General features: G+C 38.2%; 2 protein-coding genes across 2 annotated transcripts in view; both read right to left on the bottom strand.

The window, feature by feature from the left end:
- Nucleotides 1-26,389, bottom strand: part of LOC139131532 (glycine receptor subunit alphaZ1-like) — a 95,764-nt gene that overhangs the window by 17,200 nt on the left and 52,175 nt on the right. The gene's annotated exons all lie outside the window — the stretch shown is intronic.
- LOC139131527 (uncharacterized) lies at nucleotides 4,291-26,078 on the bottom strand. Its single transcript, XM_070697621.1, has 11 exons — nucleotides 25,559-26,078; nucleotides 22,317-23,224; nucleotides 20,480-20,601; nucleotides 19,936-20,105; nucleotides 17,454-17,692; nucleotides 16,133-16,172; nucleotides 10,797-10,862; nucleotides 9,482-9,735; nucleotides 8,560-8,727; nucleotides 7,376-7,519; nucleotides 4,291-6,819 (listed from the first exon to the last, which is right to left on the bottom strand). The coding sequence occupies exons 1-11, from the start codon at nucleotides 25,569-25,571 to the stop codon at nucleotides 6,754-6,756; spliced, it is 2,190 nt and encodes a 729-aa protein (XP_070553722.1). The 5' UTR covers nucleotides 25,572-26,078; the 3' UTR covers nucleotides 4,291-6,753.

Genomic DNA, 26,389 nt, shown 5'->3' with positions numbered 1-26,389 from the left:
TTTCCACCTTTCTAAAGATTTTCCGATATTTAAGTATGCATATAAATAAGTATTTCACGCCTACCCTTATCTGCTAATAGTGAAAACTGGACATGGCCCGTGTGTTTAAAGGTATACAGTCACCCGTAATCTAAATATGCCCATATATGGTCAAAGGGGCGTTCCTTGGTATTCAAATTGCCCGTGTGAAGGCGCTGTTTTTATAAAGCGGCCACCCGCTTAAAATCTGTGATTGGTTAGATTTCTCTTTCCATGGTAACTGTGGCAAAATTGGAACAGGTGACAATATACCTTTAACATCGTGAGCTCTTTTGAGGAGGACGACTTTACTTTTGCTTACAGTAAGCTATCCCCACTTGTTACATGAATAGGATCCACTATCTTCTGCTGGGAGGTCCAATAGTGCCACTTGTGTCTTACCTGGTGCTAGGTCTAGGGATAGGGAAGGTCGATTTGAAGTGCCAGCCATACATAACCTATGGATATAGTCAGCCGGGAACATTTTGGTAAAAATAGCGTCGGGGTATCTGCCATAAAGTTATTGCAATGCATATATATCCATGAGCTGGGAAAAGACCTTTTTCCCATTTTCACAGACCCTGCGAATACCTATATCTGGTGTTTTTCAACAATTTTTTTTGTATGAGTGTATGCAGTTTAGAAAGCATTTGTATTCATTGTATTATAGCTACCTTATATATGCATATAGTAATACCCGCATTCTCCACCAAATGTTCTGCTGTCTCTAATAATTTCCAGGGCCAGACATCGATGCATCGCAATTCGTTGTCGATTCCCATATTTTGCTCCTTCTTTCCAAAGTGAATCTTGACAATAAATAAATAAATCGTCTTTGAACAATTTTAACAGCTTTAAAGGCGCCATCTTTATCATCAGATTTATCGGACAGGAAATTTGTTTAGTAGATCAAAGTTTCAACGGAGAACAAAACATCGACTGACGAACACGTCACACATCCACAAAAGCGTGAACCAGGGAACAGAGTTAAGTTGACGAAGCAAATTGCAAAGACCCTGCACCTCGTCATATGAAATCTATAAGAGCCTGAGAAGACAGTCCAATTATAAGTCGAAGTTACTGCAAGTGAAAATAAGACGCCCTCCTCAACTGAAAAATGCCAACGTTCGATTCGGAAAGTATAAGCAAAGCTAAATATTACATTAGACTGCAATACTTATATTAAACTTTGCAATGAGGTTCTGAGTGAATTTAAGAATTTTCAAGCAGGCTTTTGACGTATTTTAGGAAGATTAGTAAATAAGCGTTCCACAAGCTATGACCATCAGAGCAAGGTTTATCGAGTATCTTCCCTAACAATTCATCAACTGACAACTCAATGTTTGAAAACCCGTGACATCCTAACCGATCATGAATAGCTATCTCCTGATTCGTAAGTTTTCAGAGCCACCAAAATCCTGGTGACACCCATGCAGCAACAGGGTCATAACTTCAGTCGCTGATAGTACAAAAAGGATTTGGAACATTTCGCTGATAACATTCTAAGAATGAAAACTTTGCATTTAGGCAGGATAAATCATTACTGAATGATTCGCAGTCACACAGTTCATCAACATGCAGCCCTGTCCAATATGTCTGAAGAAAGAACGACCTAGTGTTATATAAGAGAACTTGAATATATATGAATACTCCTCCAGCCATAAACATTTAATTAAGAAACGTTGAAACGACAATTTATACAATTAAAACCACTGATTGTGGGTATATTGTTTCATTGTTTATCAAATTATATATATATATATATATATATATATATATATATATATATATATATATATATATATATATATATATATATTAACAAATTACTTCAAGGATAAAGTAATGAAATGCATTACTTAAGTTTCATGCATCCTGCAATTCTCAGATAGAAGACTTCTATCCGAGCATTGCAGGATGCATGAAACTTAAGTAATAGATTTAATTACTTTGTACTTGAAGAAATTTGCTTATTTATAACGCTCTGCTTACCATCGAGTACTTTAATTTCCACGAGGACATCTGTATACTTCGAATTGCTGTCGGAATATCAACAGCTGTAGTAAAATACCAGCGCCTTACAAATTAAGTATCCATTATTTAAAATTTAATACTTATGAAAGGAAGCATGGTGTCATAAGTGTATCTGCAATCCAAGTTAGTTGACATGCGTTCGACCTTGTTGTAAGATTATTCAAAAGACTGACAGAATGATGAGTGTGCAAAATAGCAATTTAAAATGTCCGTTTCAATAAGCAAATGCTCGAATCATCCAAACTCGTCCAAATATACTATTTTTGCGTGAAGGATATGGTACCGCCGTTCTCCTTTCCGAAATCACAAACCGTGAGGTCCGACCGTGCCACACAAGTTTCCACGTTTCAAACGGAGTTAACCTAAGAAATTCATCAGCATCTGTCAGCGCTTAAGCACATGTCTTCTGTTCGATCAAGAAACCTCTTAATACAGAATTATATTACATATCAATTTTTTCAAAGGTTGAGGATTCATAGAAATCAAAAGGCGTCACTCTTACACTATTATTTCCTCTACATTTATATTATTAAAGTCAGTAAACAAACCAACATAAATATTAGTATATTCGTTTTTGAACACCTGGCTTACACACCTGGCTTGCAGGTCGGTAGCATTTAGAGTGAAAATCACATACTGAATTATCCCTTCATTTATTTTGCCCGGACCGATGATGCCAAGACTAGTTAAATAACAGCTGACGCGGAGATCAGTCAGACGTTTGTGATATACGCCAGTCTATAGTCATTGACCCTTGGAGAGTAACTTGCATCATCAACCCCAATGCGTACAATTCAAAGCAGCATGGGGTTTCTCTCATTGATGTAAGCATATGTCTTAAACATCACAAAGTATTCTACATAACAGAATATTTCTAAAGTATCTGGATATGTTCCTCTCAATATATGTGAAAGTAGCCATTCGTTATATGAGACCAAATGCGCCAAGTGTTCCGGCTGTTTCCACAATGCGGAAAGGTCCTTTGACAGGACAAACAACGTCTAGCCACACTATGAGAAATATTTTGAAAAATGAGATTTGCTGTTTTCACAAATTTTGAAGCAAAATAAATGAAAATCAAAGGAAAACCACTCATTTTCTTGTTTTTTCACTGCAAAAGTTTGAACTGTGCAGCCAACTTCACATTAATCGGCGTTTTTGATACATAAACATTTACAGTGTAGATTTGTTAACATCAGCTGCATAGTTAGATCTTGATTTTTCTCTCTTGCAAAATTGTGAACTATATGCACGGTTGGCAATCATTTGTTATTTCCAATGAAAAAGGTCAAGAAAATGATGTTGGCTTGAAAAAGAAAGTATTTCATGCTAAAGTTGTAGTTTCTCTGGTAGAAAAATCAAATGCTATTCAGAGTACCAACATTGCATTGATTTTCTAGGAGAAATTTCTCTAAACTTGTCAGGGGTAGTAATTCTATGCCCTGGACCTCTGATAAGCCCATGTGCTGAAATTAGTCGGAGGTATTTTTTCTATACCCCTGGAACTCAAATGGGGGTACTATTTCCCTGCCCTGAATTTTGTCAGGGTACTATTTATGTGCCCAGGAACTTAACTGGGGGTACTTTTTCTATGCCCCTAGAACTAACTGGGGGTACTTTTTCTATGCCCTAGAACTTAACTGGGGGTACTTTTTCTATGCCCCAGGAACTTAACTGGGGTACTTTTTCTGTGCCCCTAGAACTTAACTGGGGGTACTTTTTCTATGCCCCTAGAACTCAACGGGGGTACTTTTTCTATGCCCCAGGAACTTAACTGGGGGTACTTTTTCTATGCCCCTAGAACTTAACTGGGGGTACTTTTTCTATGCCCCTAGAACTTAACTGGGGGTACTTTTTCTATGCCCCAGGAACTTAACTGGGGGTACTTTTTCTATATCCCAGGAACTTCACTGGGGGTACTTTTTCTATGCCCCAGGAACTTAACTGGGGGTACTTTTTCTATGCCCAGGAACTTAACTGGGGGTACTATTTCCCAGCCCTGAATTTTGTCAGGGGTCAATCTGCTTGGCCTTCAGTTATGCTGCAGAAGTCTATAATAGAAAAGGGCAATACAATGTAGCAAAGGTTTTGTGAAACATACACGTACACTATGCAAGTCACAGCATGGCAATTTATAATGGAATTATAATATTATATTATGACCAGAGCACAAAATAGAGAAGGAGCAGGCATATTCCTGAAGATAAAAAGTTCTTGAACAATCACATAGGAAATATCTGTTGTGAAATGTTACTTTATTCAGTGTTGGTAATATTTAAAATATTTATATACACAAGTTGTTAAAGAACTGATAAAAATACACCAACAAATTTTTACCATTTTAGACCACAAAAGATGCCCATGTGATAGATGTTTTATCACATTATTGTGCTGGACTGATCTACCTAATCTTTGTACAAGATAAATGAAGTGATAACATGCAATTAAAGTATGACAGCAATTTAAATACAGGTATGATAGGAATATCATATCATATCATTTCAGATTTTTTTTTCAGGACTGCTTATTTCTCAGGTCAAAATTAATGTTGAACAACTAATCTACAATAACACAGTCCACTTTAGTCCGATGTTATTGAAATCTTTGGTACTTTGTTATTATTACTTTTGAAAAAAAATACCGCAATTATACGGTGTCGCTCAAATTTGATCAGAATTGGTATATAGCAGTATGGGTTACCAATGATCAACAATAAATGTTGTTTCTATCTGTTCAGTGGAGGAAATTCTACGTTGATGTTTTGACAATGATTTCTGCACAGTACAACCAGAAAAACAACAAGAAATATTTAAACCAGAAAAACAAGTATGACAAAAGTGAATAAGGTCTGAAACTTTAGGTACTGAAGGTCAACTTTAGCAACATGCATAGCAGAAACAAGCCCCTCTTAGTTGAGTATAGTCGGTCTTCCCCCTCTACTGTCTATGGTTTCAGCAGGTCTGTTAATATGTAACAGTTCATAAACAATGACAGGAAATGACTCAAGATCAGTGAAGTTGGCCTGTTTCTTACTGGCATGCCATCACTCCTGCACATTTGCAGGATTTCACTTTTTCTTACCTCATTTGCACATTTTTGACACCGATGTGTTCATTTTAACAAATTCACATCTCAACCCCTCAATCTACCTGTACATCAAACACTGAGATGGTAGCTCTAGCGGTATGGGAGCCTTTGTGTGTGACGGACATACATCCGCACATACATACCCACAAATATACAGACATACAGACGCCACCGACTCATCATATAAGCTCTTTTTGGTTTTATATACAAAACCAAATATGAGCTAAAAAAATGACTTTGTCCATGTAATTGTAAATTTTGCCAACGTCAAAGTTCACTGGCAGTGTTTTGAATCAGATGACATCAAGAATTAACTTGATTGTATAAATTGTCAATTTGAAAGTACATTAGTCTTTGCTGATGAAGGTTTTAGTTACAACTGAAAATTTCACGACAAGAAACTTCATATGTTGTGATCGAAAGTTTAACTCTTAGCTGATATTTACCAACACAGATGAACTTCATGTTAGTACATTGGTCTTGTAAGTTCTGGATGAAAATAGTTCAGTATGTCAAAGTTTGACTCTCAACATGACAAAAATGTAACAATACTGCCACCCATTTCATACATTATCATCATAAAAAATAAAATCCTTGTAAATGTAATGTTATGTATATGGTCTTTTTGCTCACTGAACCAAATCAATTCTGGCATGTCTTAGAAATGGTGTCAAATATGAAAATAACAATAAAATAGTTGTCTGGCAGCCATTTTGGATCATATTTTAATTAAGTCATCTGTGATGACACAGTAATTTGCGTTTAAAATGAACAGTTTGAAAGATCAAACCCTAAACAACAGGTCATCAGTCCATGACACAGTCCCCACAAGTTTGGTGTTGCAGCCTTTCACATAACATGAGCTGCTAGACTGCATTTACTTTTCATTACATTTACAGACATGTATTGATCAATAGCAACTGCAGGAGATTTTGGGAAGCTTTAACACTTTGGTGCCTGCTATGCATGTTTTCTTACCCACACTAAACATCTTCATATCATGAACAGGAAGGAACCCAATGACCGGATTGTTTGTACAGGATAAACAACAGAGACACCAAAAGTGCCTGGCATGTACATGTAAACAGAGAGACAGATTACTATCACTGGGTGTCTCTGTTGTTAATCCTGTACAAACAATCTAGTCATTAGGTTCCAGTATGTAAGAAAACATGCATAGCTGGCATCAAAGTGTCAAAGCTTCCCAAAATCTCCTGTAAATGGCTGCCTGGAGAGAACACTGGAGCATTTCATCATACTTTAGGAGGTTCCCCCCAGATTGTAAATGTCTTTCTACTTTGACCATGTAAACTGTCAAATACTAAATTTGTGACTGTAGTCTCTCATACTTTTTTGTAAGATGGATCTTGTCTGTTTAGTCAATGTTTTCCTTAACGTCAGTTTAAAATCCAGAGGATTGCTGCTGCAAATCTTGTCGGTCTTCCCATGGAACCTTGGACCTCCCTTTGCTGACATAACATGGTTTCCACGCAGTATTCCAGGTTCCATAATGCCAATGGATTGTGAAAGATGTGTCATCTCTGTTGACAACTTTGCCGATCTGTGGGACCTCCTCTGAATCTGGGCAAAACACTGCCACAAACATACCAACATCTAGCGTTGAAAAGTCCTCCACAATCTCAGCTTCGGTTGCTTGGTTCCTTGATTGCCAACAATTACCTGCAGTAATCAAAATGGGTCTAGTTACTTGTCTTAATCTGGGATTTCAATTTTTGGTGTCAGACCACACCAGTGATTCATTTCAGTTTGATAGTACGGTAGAAAAGTAGCACTGGGCCTTCAGTTTGGAGACTCCAAATCAAATGATGTCACAAAGCCCTGACCGTAAGTACAAGACACTTTTTGAGAGAACACCACAGTGCATAGGCTGCACTGAATGAGGCAGTGATGTCAAAGAAATGTGGACTTAAGATTTTTTGGCTGAGCGAACATATCCCTCCGCCTACAAAATAATAATTTTTGACAATTTTCCACTCTCGAAACTTTTTTATCCCTACTACAAAATTAAGCAAACTTAATAAGTGTACAAACTGACCTTGGTTGAACACAAGTCAAAAGGGTCCAGTTCACTGAATATTTTAATGTATAATATTTAGCTCCATGCTACCATTGTGGCTAACAGGAAATTATTACTGGAGTTGAGTCAGTTGATCATCTAAATACATGTAAGCAAAACTGACTGAAAACACTGGAGAATTTTTGTAGTCAGACTTACTGGAGGACACACAGATTCCATCCAGTCTTGAATTCTTTGAACATTTGGAGGAACATCACCAGAAGTTGTCACTCTAGCACTTCGTTGTCTCCTTGCAGCTTCAATTAATTGTTGCAAAGGCCACTCATCAGCTTGCTCAGCCACCTGTAAGGTATCCAAATAATCATGTCTGGTGAGTATTACATACTTGATTAACTTCCCTACCTTTATATCAGATTTGGATTATTCATTAAAGCCCAACAAAGTATCCAAAAACTGTAAAAGAAAACTGAAATATGTTTTCAAGAGCAATGTGTCCTTGGTGCCATTGTTTAAGAAAGTGGTTCTTACAATTCTGGCTCCTGATACCATAAATTTTTTTTTAAAATAAAAAGGACATCATGACAGATATTTTTCTAATGTATATCAAATTTACAGAGTTTTCATTGTGGCATTGTCTGTGCACTTATTCACATATTTGCTTCAGATTGTCTATGATGTGCATATTTTACAATGATACAAGGGAAATAATTTTTTTTCACTGAGATTGAGTACTTTAAGCCAGACCATGGGTTTATGAGTTTTACAGATTTGTGGTGGGATGTAAATACAATTTGAATTAAGAGGCTATATGAGTGTGAAAGAGAGCTCTGCAAAAAAACATTAAAAGCATTAACAGGGAAATAATTCTGATCCCTTCTTTACTTCAGACACAGGACTACCAATTAAATAATAATGCAAAAAATGTCTGGTCTACCCTTTAAGTGCTTTAATTTTTCCAACCAAAATTTTAGTTCCACATTTTACTAATTTTCTGTAAGTTTTTTGATAATGTTGGACTGAATGAAAATTACGTTTCATTTGCTACACTATTTATCAAACTTTTGGCAAAAAATCAGGAAAATCTTGACTGGGATATAGTTTACAAATGCGATAAAAGGGTAAAACTAACTGAACCTTTTACCCAACTAAGATGGACAGATGATGTGATCCAACTCTGAACACACACCAAAGCCTGTCATAGTTTAGTTGATGGCCGATAAGATCTGGCAAACAAACTATCACACATCAAAATGATAAGTAGATTTGTGTTGTACAGATGGGTGAGGGTGTCATCGATGTGATCCAATTCTGTTCATGGGATTTAAATAATGGTTTTACTACAAAGATGACCAGATAATGACACAGTTGCACGCCTGTCTCACCTGTCCATACTGCTCAATGTTACCCATGAAGTCTCTCAGATGTTCAACAGTTTGCTGGGGCATATAGTCAACATATTTATTGGGTATATCATGTGTTAATTTCTGCAGATCAAGTTTCAGGAGTGAGGGTTCAACCATATCTGGAACATCATCAACATCTGGCACAGTCTGTGAAAATAGAGAATTTGAAGAACTTCATCAATCAAATACTTTGAATTTCTTACAAAATGCATACAAAATATAGGTGATAACCGGGATACAACATGTTCCAATATCATTTCCCAGTATTCCCTTACCAAGACAAGAACACTGTCAAGCACTTCTATGTAATAGAATGTTTTTCACATTAGACAAGAAATCACTTTGCACATATAAAACTGTATGCAAACCTTACATTTGATCTAGTTGTTATATGGAAATTCACGTTGTCATAGCCTACTGTACAGAGTTCAGTGAAATAAATCTTGCTCAAAATACTTCACTCATCTTTCACCTTTACATGAAATACGGTTTTGTGCATTTGAATCCATTATCAATCAGTGATTTTAGGTACTTGTTATGATATTAATCATAGGAACCATGGGTTATGATTCAAACACCATTGTTCTCCCCAAGATTTTCTGAAAGTGTGGTAGAAAATGTGCATAACAATGGCCACAATTGTTATGTTAATGAGCTACGCCACCATGCTTTCATTGCTCTGGGGAGAACACTGGGATTCACAGTCTCATTTTAAAAAGCAATACATACCATACAGTCAGTCAGCGAAAGGGTCTTTTGCATGCAACATATCATTGAGAATCAAGACCGTTACTTTTTAATATGGCTGCGTAATACTAATCATCTATAATTCAAACTAAATTTTGTAATTTAAAATTAGTTTGCACAAAGTCATTGATTGCACCATGTGAGTTAAACTTACTTCCAGGCATACAAGTCCCTGTGCAGGTTCACCATCTTCTTCATACGTCGGTTGCCATGCATCTGTCGACCATAATCGATAGTGCATTCTGGCTCTTCCATTGATCTTTCTAATTCGAAAATTGTGTGGTTTAGAATGCCCTCCAAACCTCCCTGCCATATAAGGTTGCAGCCACTCTTTCACGTTGAACATGTACTTTACTTCTTGTACCTTGATTGCTGGAGTGTAACTTTCATGCACGTTGTGCATTAATTCTGAAAATAGGAAGTTCCAAGATAACTGTTCACCATATTGATGATACTACTGACTATGCATTTGCATGTATCATGTGTGCATTTCAATTCCGGGATTAATATAAAATAACAAGTCATCAGTCGATGACGGAGTCCCCACATGGAACAAAAATTCATGTGTACATTTATGTCATAATACATTAGCTAGTAAATGGTTACCTAGCAACTATTTTACATAATATTGCAATGAAAATTCATGTGAACATACATGCCAGGTTTGAACCAGATTGGCTTAGGCATGTCCGGGTTAGGGCTCAAATATGAAAATTACATATTAAAACGGTTGCCTATCAACCATTTTGAATAATATTGCAATGAAAATTCATGTGAACATACATGTTATGATAAAAACATTAGCTCTGTGCCAGGCTTGAACCAGATTGGCTAGGCATGTCCGGGTTAGGGCTCAAAATATGAAATTACATATTAAAACGGTTGCCTATCAACCATTTTGAATAATATTGCAATGAAAATTCATGTGAACATACATGTTATGATAAAAACATTAGCTCTGTGCCAGGCTTGAACCAGATTGGCTTAGGCATGTCTGGGTTAGGGCTCAAAATATGAAAATTACATATTAAAATAGTTGCCTATCAACCATTTTGAATAATATTGCAATGAAAATTCATGTGAACATACATGTCATAATATATTAGCTTTGTGCCAGGTTTGAAGCAGATTGGTTTAGGCATGTCTGAGATAGGGCTCAAAATATGAAAATAACAGTAAAATTTTTCCGAAATTTTGGATCTTTTCGGAAAAATTAAGTGACGTACAAATGGACATTGGGGTACTTGGTCTTTGTACTAAGTTTGAATGAATTTGGTCCAGGCACTTTTGAGCAATCACTCCGGACGGATGCATGGAACCCGATTCCTACAGCAATTAAAGTGTGTATATGCAGCCCACTTCACACAATATATTGTTTAATTCATAAGGTTTTATTATTTCTATTAGATTACTGTTGACCACATTGGGAGGCGCAAGCATGATTTTAAAAATAATCATCAAATCAGTACCTTGCATAGTGAAGGAATTCGTTTTCTTCAGAGCAGTGGACACTCTACTGAACATCTGGTCAATATCTGCAATGTCAAAAAAGGGTGTATTAGATAACTGAGAAGTGTAAAATGGCCCCTGACGACCATTTTGGATTGCATTGCAGTCTATGCTGTAACGGCAATACAACTAAGATCATCATTGTGTATCGACCCCCTCCTAACACCAAAAACAAACTGAGTGTCCCCCTGTTCATTGACGAGTTTGGCACCCTCCTTGAGACAGTTGCTGCATATCCAGGTGATCTTATTATACTCGGCGACTTTAATTTCCACTGGAGTGCAAACCAACCAGATTCAAAAACACTGTAGTTCAAGGACCTTGTTCACTCTTGCAATCTCAAGCAGATTGTCAGCGAACCAACACATACCCGAGGTCATACACTCGATCTAGTTTTTACTAACTCTGATGTCATCATCTCTTCTACTACCATTGACAAACTGTACCTGTCAGATCACTTTCCAATTCGTCTCAGCTTAACACTACCAAAACCGCCGCTCAACCAGGCTGAAGTCACCTATCGCCGTATGAAAGATATTTCACTGAGCACATTTACGGAAGATATCAATAATTCTGCCCTGCATCACTTAAGTACTGATGACGTAGAAATTGCGGTCTCACATTATAATACTTGCTTGGAGGAGCTGCTAAATGAGCATGCACCGGTTTGAAAACGTGTCATCACCCTGCGTCCGGACTCCAAATGGTATAACACTGACATATCTGCAGCCAAGAAACTCCGACGTAAATTAGAAAACAAGTGGCGGCACAACAAGCTTGAAATCAACAGGCAAATTTTCCGCAGCCAGTGTAATAAAGTCAACTCATTAATACGTCATGCAAAGACCAGGTATTACACCAACTCATTCAAGACCAGGTATTACACCGAACTCATTGAGGAGAAAAGTCAAGACCACAAAGCTCTTAACAGGATCGTTTCCAACTTAACTACAGTCATACCTCCTGGTTCAAGTCACTCACCTGTAAATGCCCCAAATATTTTCAGCAAATATTTCATCGAGAAATCGTCAACATACGTTTGAATCTGGATGCAGCACCCAGCGCCTATCAAGAATATGATATGTCATCTCCATCGAAATCTTGCAGCCTTGACCCAATCCCCACAAAACTACTCAAAGGAGTTATTGACACACTTGTGCCAGCCATCAACACCATCGTCAACCTTTCACTGAACACTGGGATTGTTCCGAGCTCATTTAATCAGCAGTTGTTACTCCATAACTGAAAAAAACCTTCACTTGATCCAGACATCCTGAAAAATTACAGACCCATTTTTACCTTCCATTCATCTCAAAAGTTACAGAAAAAGTAGTTGCCAAGAGACTCAATGCCTATCTCAACAGTAATTCACTTCTTGAACCGCTCAAATCTGCCTACAGAAAATTCCACAGTACTGAAACTGCACTTCTAAAGATCCACAATGACATTACTCTCTCCCTCGATGCTGGGCAATATGTTATCCTTGTAGTGCTTGATTTATCTGCAGCGTTTGACACCATCGACCACAACGTTCTGCTTTTACGCCTCGCTCATCTGGGTGTTCAAGGTACTGCCCTCAAGTGGCTTTCATCATATCTCACCAATCTTTACCAGTCCATCATTATCAATGGTCATTCGTCACAATCAACTCCACTTCAATTCGGTGTTCCACAGGGATCAATTCTAGGCCCGCTTTTATTCACTCTCTATACTACACCCCTTGGACAGATAATCGGAAACCACAATCTTAAATTTCAACAATATGCAGATGATAACCAACTGTACTTGGCCTTCACAAAAATCAATATTCCAACAGCAATTTCTAAAATTGAAGACTGTCTGGTTGACATTAAAGATTGGATGACATCAAACAAATTACAACTCAACGATGGCAAAACAGAAATCCTCCTTATTCGTTCACGATATGATCACTCACCAACCACCATTGACAGCATTCAAGTTGGATCAAGTTCCATTCAACTGGCAGATGCAGCACGCAATATTGGATTTCTGTTTGACAGTAGCCACGATTTCAAGAAACACATAATTCAGACCTGTCAGAGCATCTATCTACTTCTCCGCCGTATTGGATTCATCAGGAAATATCTCTCTCAACAGACTTGTCTGACTCTCATGTATTCAACTCTTTCTGCCAAGCTAGATTACAGCAATTCCCTACTCTACAGTTTACCAGACTCATTCATCAGATTACTACAAAGAGCACAAAACTCGGCTGCCCGTCTCATCACAAAAACAAGGAAAAGGGATCACATTACACCAATCCTGAAGGAACTTCACTGGCTCCCCGTGTCTTACAGAATTCAGTTCAAAATCCTACTTCTCACATATAAATCAATACATGGACTCGCTCCTTCATACCTGGCTGAACTCATTGAAGTCAACACCCCTAGCAGATCTCTCCGATCAAGTCTACAAACCACACTTAAAGTTCCACGAACTCGGTTAAAATCATATGGTGACAGATCCTTCTCCTATTCCTCATCAATTCTATGGAACAAACTGCCAGCTCCTATTCGATCAGCCCCGGACATTCGCACCTTCAGATCTTCAAGAGAGCTTACCTGTGACCTAGTGTAAAGCGCCAGTGAACATTGCTGATGGATACTAGGCGCTATATAAATTATCTATCTTATCTTAAGATAACCTCCGATTGTCATACTATACTATGTATGACAAATAGTAGCTAAAACTCATTTTGTCTCTTGCAGTCTAGGAACATCAATTCAACTACACATTATGATCTACAGTAATGAATGAGCTATGGCCAGTAGATGGTAAAAATGCACGTTTCACATTGTTGAAGCTATCGTGCTATGGGGAGTTGTATGCCATTGTACATTATAGAACCCAAACGTGTAAGGCAAACGTGCATGACTAAACACTGTAAAAGTCTGCACGTTAGACATTTTAGACACGTTAGGTCCGTACACGTTAGGTTTGCACGATACACGATAGGTTTGCACGATTGGCATGATAGAAATTGGAGTCATGTGGAGAACCTAAATAGACGTACACGTTAGACATTTTAGAACACGTTAGGTCCGTACACATTAGGTTTGCACGATACACGATAGGTTTGCACGATTGGCATGATAGATTTTGACTCATGTGGAGAACCTAAAATGACATGCACGTTAGACATTTTAGACACGTTAGGTCCGTACACGTTAGGTTTGCACGATACACGATAGGTTTGCACGATTGGCATGATAGATTTTGACTGATGTTGAGAACCTAAAATGACATGCACGTTAGACATTTTAGACACGTTAGGTCCGTACACGTTAGGTTTGCACCATACACGATAGGTTTGCACGATTGGCATGATAGATTTTGACTCATGATGAAAACCTAAAATGACATGCACGTTAGACATTTTAGACACGTTAGGTCCGTACACGTTAGGTCTGCACGATACAAGATAGGTTTGCACGATTGGCATGATAGAGTTAGACCTTACCGTGTTTGTAGGCCATCACGTGAATCTTGAGACATATCGTATAACGTGCCGACCTAAGATTTACGGAGCTAACGTGTCTAAAATGTCTAACGTGTATGTCATTTTAGGTTGTCCACGAGTCAAAGTCTATCATGCCAATCGTGCAAACTTATCGTGTATCGTACATATACCTAACGAGTACGTATCTAACGTGTCTAAAATGTCTAACGTGTATGTCATTTTAGGGTCTCCAGATAAGTTGAATGGTACAGTCATGATATACACGTTAGACATTGTAGACACGTTAGGTCCGTACACGTTAGGTTTGCACCATACACGATAGGTTTGCACGATTGGCATGATAGATTTTGACTCATGATGAAAACCTAAAATGACATGCACGTTAGACATTTTAGACACGTTAGGTCCGTACACGTTAGGTTTGCACGATACACGATAGGTTTGCACGATTGGCATGATAGATTTTGACTCATGATGAAAACCTAAAATGACATGCACGTTAGACATTTTAGACACGTTAGGTCCGTACACGTTAGGTCTGCACGATACAAGATAGGTTTGCACGATTGGCATGATAGAGTTAGACCTTACCGTGTTTGTAGGCCATCACGTGAATCTTGAGACATATCGTATAACGTGCCGACCTAAGATTTACGGAGCTAACGTGTCTAAAATGTCTAACGTGTATGTCATTTTAGGTTGTCCACGAGTCAAAGTCTATCATGCCAATCGTGCAAACTTATCGTGTATCGTACATATACCTAACGAGTACGGATCTAACGTGTCTAAAATGTCTAACGTGTATGTCATTTTAGGGTCTCCAGATAAGTTGAATGGTACAGTCATGATATACACGTTAGACATTGTAGACACGTTAGGTCCGTACACGTTAGGTTTGCACCATACACGATAGGTTTGCACGATTGGCATGATAGATTTTGACTCATGATGAAAACCTAAAATGACATGCACGTTAGACATTTTAGACACGTTAGGTCCGTACACGTTAGGTTGCACGATACACGATAGGTTTGCACGATTGGCATGATAGATTTTGACTCATGATGAAAACCTAAAATGACATAGGCCTACACGTTTGACATTTTAGACACGTTAGGTCCCTACACGTTAGGTTTGCACGATACACTATAGGTTTGCACGATTGGCATGATAGATTTTGACTCATGATGAAAACCTAAAATGACATACACGTTAGACATTTTAGACACGTTAGGTCCGTACAGGTTAGGTCTGCACGATACAAGATAGGTTTGCACGATTGGCATGATAGAGTTAGAGACATATCGTATAACGTGCCGACCTAAGATTTACGGAGCTAACGTGTCTAAAATGTCTAACGTGTATGTCATTTTAGGTTAATTGTCCACGAGTCAAAGTCTATCATGCCAATCGTGCAAACTTATCGTGTATCGTACATATACCTAACGAGTACGTATCTAACGTGCCTAAAATGTCTAACGTGTATGTCATTTTAGGGTCTCCAGACATTTTAGACACGTTAGGTCCGTACACGTTAGGTTTGCACCATACACGATAGGTTTGCACGATTGGCATGATAGATTTTGACTCATGATGAAAACCTAAAATGACATGCACGTTAGACATTTTAGACACGTTAGGTCCGTACACGTTAGGCGTGCACGATACACGATAGGTTTGCACGATTGGCTTTTTTGGTCACGTTAGTTCCGACCTAACATGTCAAACATGCACTACTAAAATGTAAAAATGTCTAAAATGAAAAAATCCCGACTTCTGGCCATGGATGTAATGAATATACACGAAAGAACTTACCCTCATGGGTATGACCTACTGGCAGGAAGTTCAGCACAACCTGAAAGTGACAAACAATGTTTCAATCTAAGATAACGAATACTTACAAAGTTGTGGCAAGAAACAAATTCTTTTCGGATTTTTAGTCATGCAAGGAGTTTGACAATTGACAATAATTTTTGCCTTAATGTAGCAATAACTACTGTCTCTCTTCTTTTCAACATACAAAAGCTGAGATAGGAATACTGCACTCCAATTTCAAATTATCATATTTGTATGTCAGTGCTCATTCAGAGTAAACAAAATAGCCATTATGCATCCACCCACCAAAGTTCAAACAAGGTGAGCCTATTTTCAATATTTAGCTTTTCCTACGTTCCTGTTAAAACTGGCTTTACAATATTTAGGAATTGGCCAATCAAAACTAAACCTTACAAAATGCTTCACATTAGCAGCCTGGGGTGGTTTATTGCTTAAGGGTGTATGAGCAGTAACATTGCAAGTACTGTCATTTCTCTGAATTGTCAATTTTTTAATCACCTTTGTAAATATATGTATAAAATATGGGGGTCACCATGCTCGTTTGTGAGATACAAGACATGAATGTCACATGTATGAGAAAAAATGCCAGGACAGCTTTTTACATCAATACTTTTTCTACGGACAAAATAATTCAATGCTGTGTATGTCAAAATTACAGCCGCACTTTTCAATCCCAGGTTTTCGCATTAGTGGAGTTCTCCTCCCTGTCAAACGCTTGGCCAGTACGATGTTTGATTTCTATAACACTGATTACACAAACTGATCTCAACCTTTTATCACATTTTGCTAATCCTGCAAACAGAGTTTATGCAAGCTATTAATTGACGGTCGGTTCAAATCGCCAACGGTCATTGATTCCCCACCACAAACGCTCGAATTTCCTACAAAATTGTCTTCCAGTCGCATTAGACTTTGAATATAACCACGAGTTCGATCGGCAGCAACTTCGCGCTGACCGCTTGGCAGTCTGTCTGTGTTTTGCGGCCGAGGAAAACTAAAAAGTGGCATTTTCTGGAGGGTGTGCCTGCGTGTTGCCTGTTTGGTGTCCACTTACACAATGAACGCCGCCATACTTTGGCGTCCTTTTAAAGGGAGGCTCCGCCTTTAAGTGCAGTGACCATACAATTCAATTTGATTCTTTTGACTGTGCATTGTGCACATGTATATGAAAATAACAATAGTTAAGTTGCTTTTCCAGCAATTTTCAATGTACTCCTATGGGAAGGGACGAATTCACCGTGTGCATAATGGTTGAATATCCTAAAATATGAAATATGGAAGAATGGGAAAACCTACCTACCTCTTCGAAGATATCATATTCTACCAACAGAGATGCAAAAGAAAGTAGAAATCTATTCTTGTTCTCCCTGTAACAGTTGTCTAGCTGGAGGTGGAGCTGCCGTGAAAGTCTGTCAATGTTGTCAACCAAATTCCACATGATGTTGTTTATTGTCATGTTAGAATCATGAGGAAAATTGTGAATATCTAGCCGCATGACAGCAAGCTTGCCTTCAGGAACATTAGTATGGATCAGACTTCCTGTAAAATAATTTATATTTGTTAGTTAGTAATTAAAATATGATACTGATATTGTGCATCGTCATTGTTCTCACTGCATGAGTTGGAACTGTGTGAGTCCTCACATTCAATCCTCCAACCAAAACCTGCCAGGGAAGTGGCCAGTGTTCTCAAAAGTGGGTAGATATGAAGCACTGCCATGTACATATCTGCAAACAATTTACTGCACCAGCAATCCAGGCATAGTACAATGCCCTGGCAAGGTGTGATTTTTGTGGTATGGTCTATTTTCACCTAATACAATGGCCAGTGTGAGTAGCTCTCCTGTTTTTGTCTGTGCCGCCATAGAATAAACAAGTCATCGTTGATGACACAGTCCCCACTTGTTAATCGGTACTTTGATTACAGGTCCTCAAAGAGGATAGAGTCCTCTTCATTAGGTCTGTGATAAAAATACTTTTGAATGAATTCGCTTGATACATGTCTGAGTTATGGTTCAGGACATGAAAAAAATCGTAACAAAATGGTCGCACAGCGGCCATATTGGATCGCATCACAAAACAAATTGATGTGCATAGCTATGACATTGGTCGATGTCCTTGTACCAACTTTGAATAAAATTGGTCAAAACATGCGGATATGCCTGAGAAATGGCTCTGTACAGTAATGAAAAAATCGTAATAAAATGGCCGCCTGGCGGCCATATTGGATCGTATCACAAACAGATTGACGTGCATATGTATGACATAGGTCAATGTCCTTGTACCAACTTTGAATAAAATCGGTTGAGATATGCCTGAGTTATGGCTCTGTACATGAAAAATCGTAATAAAATGGCCGCACAGCGGCCATATTGGATCGTATCACAAAAGAAATTGCCGTGCACAGCTATGACATTTGTCATTAAGCTTGTACCAACTTTGAATAACATCGGTTGAAACGTGTCTGAGTTATGGCTCTGTACATGAAAAAATCGTAATAAAATGGCCACCTGGCGGCCATATTGGATCGTATCACAAAACAAATGATGTGCATATCTATGACATTGGTCAATGTCCTTGTACCAACTCTGAATAAATCGGTCAAAACATGCCTGAGTAATGGCTCTGTACATGAAAAAAATCGTAATAAAATGCCGCCTGGCGGCCATATTGGATCGTATCACAAAACAAATTGATGTGCATATCTACGACATTGGTCAATGTCCTTGTACCAACTCTGAATAAAATCGGTCGAAACATGCCTGAGTAATGTCTCTGTACATGAAAAAATCGTAATAAAATGGCCGCCTGGCGGCCATATTGGATCGTATCACAAAACAAATTGACGTGCATCTGTATGACATTGGTCAATGTCCTTGTACCAACTTTGAATAAAATCGGTTGGAACATGCCTGAGTTATGGCTCTGTACATGAAAAAATCGTAATAAAATGGCCGCCTGGCGGCCATATTGGATCGTATCACAAAACAAATTGACGTGCATCTGTATGCCATATGAAGTAATCCTTCTATCAAGTTTGAATGAAATCGCTCCAGGCATCTCAGAGATATCTGCGTGAACGGACGCACGCACGCACGCACGCACGCACGGACGCACGCACGGACATGACCAAACCTATAAGTCCCCCCGGACGGTGTCCGTGGGGACTAATAATAAACCATATCTGCTAAGGCCAAAAAGAAAAAAAATAAATTGTTCATCGGAATCACCCCTTCTACTTTTGCAGATTTGAAATTTTTTTTTGAAAATTGGTTTGCAAGATGGGCTTTTAACCCTTTCACCCCCAGTTCCCTGTATACAGGTTCAACTTTACCATAGAAAACAATGGATTTGGGACAAACCATGGTGGTGAAAGGGTTTAAAGCCTGCCCTCTAGCAGATTCACATAACTATTGCTGGTATTCACCATTTTGTGTATAACACGTGCTTGTCCTGCTGCATCCCTGCACAGAAATTCACTCTGTTATAAGGAAGAGTTGTAAAATCTTGACCAGGTTATCAGCACTAGTAAAATTAGAGGTAGATTTTGCTGGTTTGAAAAAAAATAAAAAATTGAAATTTTCGCTCGCCACTTCTAAAGCTTGACCCAAATAATCCGATGAACAAGATTTTTTTTTCTCTGGCCTAATGGTGAGTTATCAGGATTGTGGCTCCTGGTCCTTTCTCAATCATTTGTTAATGGCTGGATATATATAAAGTAAGTTACTGTCTCACGACCAAACAAACATTACAGAGAAACATGGTGTTTGTAGAATGAATTACCTGTTGCATGCATTGGTACTTTCCCTAGATTTTCAGTGTTCTTTTTCTCTCGTACTAGCCTTGGGAAATATGTCTTTTTCTGGTCCATCCCATCAATAATGATGACCAGTAGATCATCAGGTTGTCGCACTGCTTTTTCTCGGGCATTGTGGTAAACTGCCCTTTCTGTTCTGAAAAGGGAAGTAATATGAATTTTAGTAATAAAGTAATGAATATTATTATGGCAACTGTATGATACTAGTATGTGCACTTGTATATTTAGGACAAATTTTGTTACTTGTAAGAGCTGTTTTACAATGCACATTTTGCTCAGAGCTGCCAACCTAAGCAGCCACCAAAAAGTTGGGAGTCCTTAAAGTTTCGTTTGATAAATAAGTACAATCTATGGGTTTCAAAGTTCACTGTTAACCACTTCAAGTATCTATATATATGCAATCTAGATTTGCTTATAGTGTATCCACTCTGTGATATCTAAAAATCACAGAAAATACAGGTACTTTTCATCAAGACTGTAGGATAAGAGACAGATAAAGATGCAACTTACTCAACCCTTCTTTCATGAATTTCACGAACTTTGAGCAGATTTTGCCGTTCAGCATCAGTGGAGGCCGAGGATATTGCATTACGGATCTGGGCACAGTCATCACATTCGGCAAAGTCAGAAGACTGAAAAATAAAGACATGATCTGTTATTATCATTTTTACTTTCTAGTACTTCTCAACAATGTGGCCTATATGAAAACAGTAAACATTGATAAAATATGCAATACTGAGGCAACAACACTTGAAATTAACTTTTTAAACAAATTCTTTTGTTTTTGTTTGCATTCATATGACACAAATAAACAAAAGCATAAAAAATCCTTTAATTTTCTAACTTTCTTGCAAATCATAAGACTCACCGATTAACAACTAAATCAAGTTAGTTATTAAAAAAAATATCAAATGAAAAAATTTTAAAAAACGTTTTGTAGCCCTGGTGAAAATTTTTGTAAATCATTTAGTAAATTACAAATGTCAGTGATCTCTAAGATCATTGGATTACAACATCTAAGATCATTGAATTACAACTCGTCTTTGGTAAGTTGACAAAACAGAAATCATTCAAACGTAATTATTCTGACAGACTATTTAATGGGGGAAAATCATAATATTTCCAAAAAGCCTGTTCAAAGATCCTGCTTTATTTGAAAGGAAATACATGGATTGAAAATAAACCTAGCCTTGTCATATTTCTCTTAAGGTTAATAGTTCATGTGACAGATAATTTGCATAACCTTTCAAATTTCGGTTTTCTTTATGTTTTGTCCCAATACTTCCAAGATATCTATCTCAAATGTTCAAGTGTGCAAGCTATTACAACCCTCTTTCTAAAGGTGTCTCAGTTTTTTATATCTTGCTTAGATTTTATATGCACAAATTTAAAGGAAATAGACAAGGGATAAATTCACAGCTTTGGGTGTGTTTTGTCTTAAAATCATTTTAGAAGATTTAAAAATACCTTCAAGGACACGGTCGTTCCAATTTTCATTTAATCTTGACCAAAAATGATAACCAGGAAACTGAAGGACCATACCCATATTTTTAGAGATAATGGGTAAACTGTTGTAATTTTGCTACCGTTTCAATAACTTAAATAAAGGTATTCCTAAGAGATATGTCAAATTTTTCAACAATCACATACACATCTTTTTTTACCTCCATGGAAAATGATAGTAAATTGAAATAAATTACTTTCATGAATACAGAAAATTTTCCAGCCTGTACGTCCGATTGTCATACTACGGTATGTGTGACAATAGTAGCTAAAATTCGGAGACACTCTTTGGATGATCATTAGGACAGCTTGCCTTCACTCTAATTTCTGCCACATATCTAAAAGCATTGAAATAAAGCGTGTACAGTCAACATTTTTCCCACTGAAAATTACTGCATTCATTCAATTATAGTACCCTCTTCAGCAACAGAAAAAGCTAAAAATGTGAGAGATCTTTTAACAAATGTTGCCCTAAATTGAAAAAAAAATATCATTAATTTTATTTATTTACGGAGAATTTAGCTTTGATTACGATGTGTGATGTCGACTTGGGCAGCTACACTTTCCTACATCCATGCACAGATGTGATCAAGTCCACCTAACATGGTATAGTAACATTGGTTTGGCTGTTTTCATTTAAAAAAGGACTTGACATATTTGACATAGCTGGTGATGTCCAAACAATTTTTATAATAACATAATATCCAGCACATGAAGTCATTGTACCCACTGACGGGTCGTACAAACGGATGTTTTGCAGTTTATAAATTGACCAAAAAGTTGAGGGGGGTCTTATAAACGAGCAGGGTACTATAAACGGACAAATACGGTAATACAAACTAACCTTTCCAGTACGAAATTCAGGCAAGTGCTTCCTCCAGATATCACAAAAGTAGCCATACGATAGGAGTGAATAGAATTCCTTTTCCATCAGCTGTGTCTTCATAAGTTCCCAAAGATCACACTTCTTCATGAATGTAGGAAGTCGTACTATATTCTTATGTGGCATGAAATCACCTATCCTTTCAAAGTGAAAACGCATCCATGATATTGCTCTAGATGTTTTCTCCTGCATTCTCTTTTTCCCTCGGTTTCCATGTGAAATGTTGGTGACACCAAGTTTTACTTGATTTGCATACTTTGTAAATCTGCGATGAGATATGTCATGCACATTGCACCATGCAACTTCACATACACGTCTTCCATGGATAACTAGATTCATAATTAGTTTGGATCTAGTTTTCCCATGGTACGTATATGAGTGTTGCGTAATTTGCCTTAGGATATAATGTCCCTGTTCAATTTCATTTAGAGACATCTTAAATGCCTGTTCGGACTCAGTGATGTCATTCAGAGACAGAGTTTCCATGCATCTGTCCCCACAGCAGGGCATTTGTAGAACATCTGTTGGGCGCCTCATTGGTGCAGAGTAGCGACGTCGCTTTGCAGGAGTTGATGTAATGATCTCATCCCCACAGCTAGTCAAGTTTCCTTCAAAGCCATCTGTGTTCTCAATAGAATTATTAGAAGAACATGATATGACTTCTTCTTGTGGATTTAGATTACAGAAATCATTGCCAAGGTCACTGTTTCTACATAGAGTCAATGCGTCATTTTGTCCTTCTACTATCGTTTCTATAGAAGAATTTAAAGTCCTTTCCACAAATGTGCTTGTGTTCTTCTCACTTGGTATTGTTTCAAAGATGAAAAACTTTTGCTCAACAAAAGTTGAACTAGTCAAATCCATGGAACCTATATATGAAGAAAAAAAAGCATGGTTATAAGGTGCTAGAACTGAAGAATATGGAAAAATAGCGACAATTGTCACTGAGGCTACTACAGACATGAATGATCTGGAGGAGGTACACAGCATAACACCATGTACCAAATGCAAAGGTCTTCAAATCTTATGGCAGCATAATCATTTCAGTGTAGCTCATATAAGAAATAGTGGCTGAAAATGGTCTGCTTTGTCAAAAATAATCTCAAATATGTTTCTGCATTAAATTTCATTACCAAAGCTGATCATGACTTTGGAATTTCATTGTTTGGCATGCACAGATTTCTTGTTTGGAACGCACAAGGTTTGCAGTTCAATACAGAGAAAAATCAGACCAAAGTGTAACAACTTAGTAACAGTATATCCAAAACAAGCCGAGGAAATTTGTCACAAAAGTATCACCAGATAACCCAATTTCGTATAACATACACCTACATAATTTTTTCACCTTAGTTTTTGAAAATTACAAACAAATTGAAGGTTGTATTCTCCTCCCTCCCTCCCCCCCCACAGAGTTTGCACAGGCATGGATGTCATGGTGAATTGAAAGAGTCAAAGGGGAAGTTCGGCAAGGCTGTTTTTTACATATGTGCAACCTTTCAGGTCAGTTGTTCCATAGACACCACTTTCGCCATTTATAACCCTCCCGATTTTGGCCGTTTTTGTTGTAAATCGGGAGTGTTATAAATGACGAACGTGTTGTCCCTTGAATAACCAACCCCAAAGCTAGCACATATGTAAAAACCAGCCTTGCCGAACCTCCCCTTTAATGTTAGGTAACTTGTTTCTCTGGACAATCATGGTATTAAAATTTGCATGGAGACCCCAAAATGTTATATGTTATTCTTGCTTTGGTGAGATAATGGTTGAAAGCTACAAGAGGAAAGTTTAAGCATATCATTTTGGACGTGCATAGTATTCAATAATAATTGACAACAATTGAAAAAGTGCTGCCAACACTGGAATGCACAATTTTTTTTCAGGTGCGGGGGGGGGGGGGGGGGGGGGGGGAGGGGGGGACTTCAGAATTTTTTGGATTTGAAAAGGGTGCTTGGAGACAAAGATAGAAAACAAGGTATACACCACTGCTAAATATGAGCCAAGGTGATGGGCAAGCAGATTTTTCTTTCGGGCAAGTACAGTAAAAAAGTCAGGTGAACGTAACCTTGTCTGAAGGGCAGGTGCACAGAAAAGTTAACTTTGGGCCCTGAAATCTATTTTGGAAATGAGTAAATAATTTACAACACATTTTTCTAAAAATTATCAAACGGACAAAAACATATCATAGTGTGTGATATTTGTCAAAATAATTCCATAAAATAATGATTCTGATATTAAGAAGGGTAAAACTACAATGTTCTTTTTTACTGTCTATGGTTATGATAATTAGTCTTTGTTTGAGAGGTTTGGGAGTCTTGTTTGTTTACTGCAAGGTGTGTAAAATGCCAGTGGTCATATTAGCCCCCATTTTTCTAAAGATACAGGTCAAATGGCAAAAGCCACATTTGCATATAAATGGCGATGGTGCCTTGAGAGTGTGGTACATATCGCCTTTGTCGTGGGTGTCAATAACAAATACTGGTATTTGACAAATTCAAACAAAATGCTTTTGTCTATGTTGTACTGTGGTGGTGAATGCAAATAAGAAACTGTCGCCACCCCTTGAGAATACATTACTGCATCTGAGTGATAATTTTCCCCTGAAGACAAAATCCAAACTTAAATAAGTTCCAGTTTCGCTGTCAAACACTCAAACCTAGGCTAAACCTTCCTACTAAGCTGAAGTGTAGCGACGGTCACCCCCATGGTTTAATTGCCGCAGTTCCGCACGCAGATCACAACTTTCCCCGATTGTGTGTAGACAGGATTGCGGGCTACAGAACTGCAGCAAAGCCAGTGGTGTAAAAATTAAAATGAAGCTAAACGTTCACTGCCCCTTGCCCTTCGACTTCGAGTAGCGTGACTTATGTGTAAGTCGCATCCCAAGTCAAGGTGCGCGATAGCCATACTATAGTCCCATGTGACACATCGCTTCGTGGTCTTTACAGTGAACCAGTAAATATTTCACAGATCCACAGTGCTGATCGCAAAGCGACGTGTCGCATACATGCTGTGTAATACATTAGCCCTAGGAGTATGGCGAGAGTGTCCCGGCTTTTGCTACGCCGCCTCCAGGTGGGAGGCGGCGTAGCCAAAGCCGGACACTCTCGCCATACTCGTGGCTGGGGCTATGTAATACATGTACATCATGCATATGACATGTATGATGAGGTACTGTACCATCGCTTTACCGATACGATACCTACCTTTATCTGACATGTTCGTCGAAGTCGATCAGGACACGGTCACTCAGTCGTGGCAGGATCAGAGTAAGGAGGCTTCGTGCTGCAAATACTTGCATCAGAGTTTCTCAAGCTGACTTATTCTACAAAGCACATTCGCATGTTTTCGGAAAGCCAGCCTGCACGTTTGTCTGACCTACTGTTTCGTCACATCCGAAAACCAACTCTTACGTCACATCCGCAAACTAACATGTAATATTGTGGATGGGGGGGGGGTACAGGGTAGGTACACGTTAAAATTGTCGCATTTCACAGCTTGTGAAAAAAAAAGAAATAAAAACCCAAGTTACCCGTGCTAGGCAATTTTTAATGAAGTCATTCAATGATGAAGATCATAATTGCAAGATTTAAAATCACAGTGACCGTAATGATACGGTGAAGTCTAATCGTTCCACCCCATGATATAGTCTAATCGACCGAACGCCTGAACAGTACCCGGTTCAACTCTAACCTGACATCTTTTTCATATCCGGTTGAGGTGCAAACGTTCATCTTGGTTTACGCGCATGTGTTCGACTGGTCAAACTACGGAATTTTCACCTAAATATGTTTGTCCGTTTTTACTGATTTAGTTCTGTTGTTTTATGCAGTTTCGGTGTACAGACTATGAGTACGACATATCATGACTCGAGTAAGTGTGACTAGAGCAGGTCTGGAAATCGTATCCAGCGTCAGATCTATTGTTCGCAGACGCAGTTGGGGTGGTGTGGCCGTCGTCCGCCTCTGCGACAAGCTTGTTCACGCCTAAATATACACATTACTCTATGAACAATGAAGTGTGAAGTACGGCCAAGA

Source organism: Ptychodera flava, chromosome 4, assembly GCF_041260155.1.
Source record: "Ptychodera flava strain L36383 chromosome 4, AS_Pfla_20210202, whole genome shotgun sequence".
Lineage (NCBI taxonomy): Eukaryota > Metazoa > Hemichordata > Enteropneusta > Ptychoderidae > Ptychodera > Ptychodera flava.
Note: the sequence above shows the minus strand (reverse complement) of the source record. Positions and strands in the feature narration are given on the sequence as shown.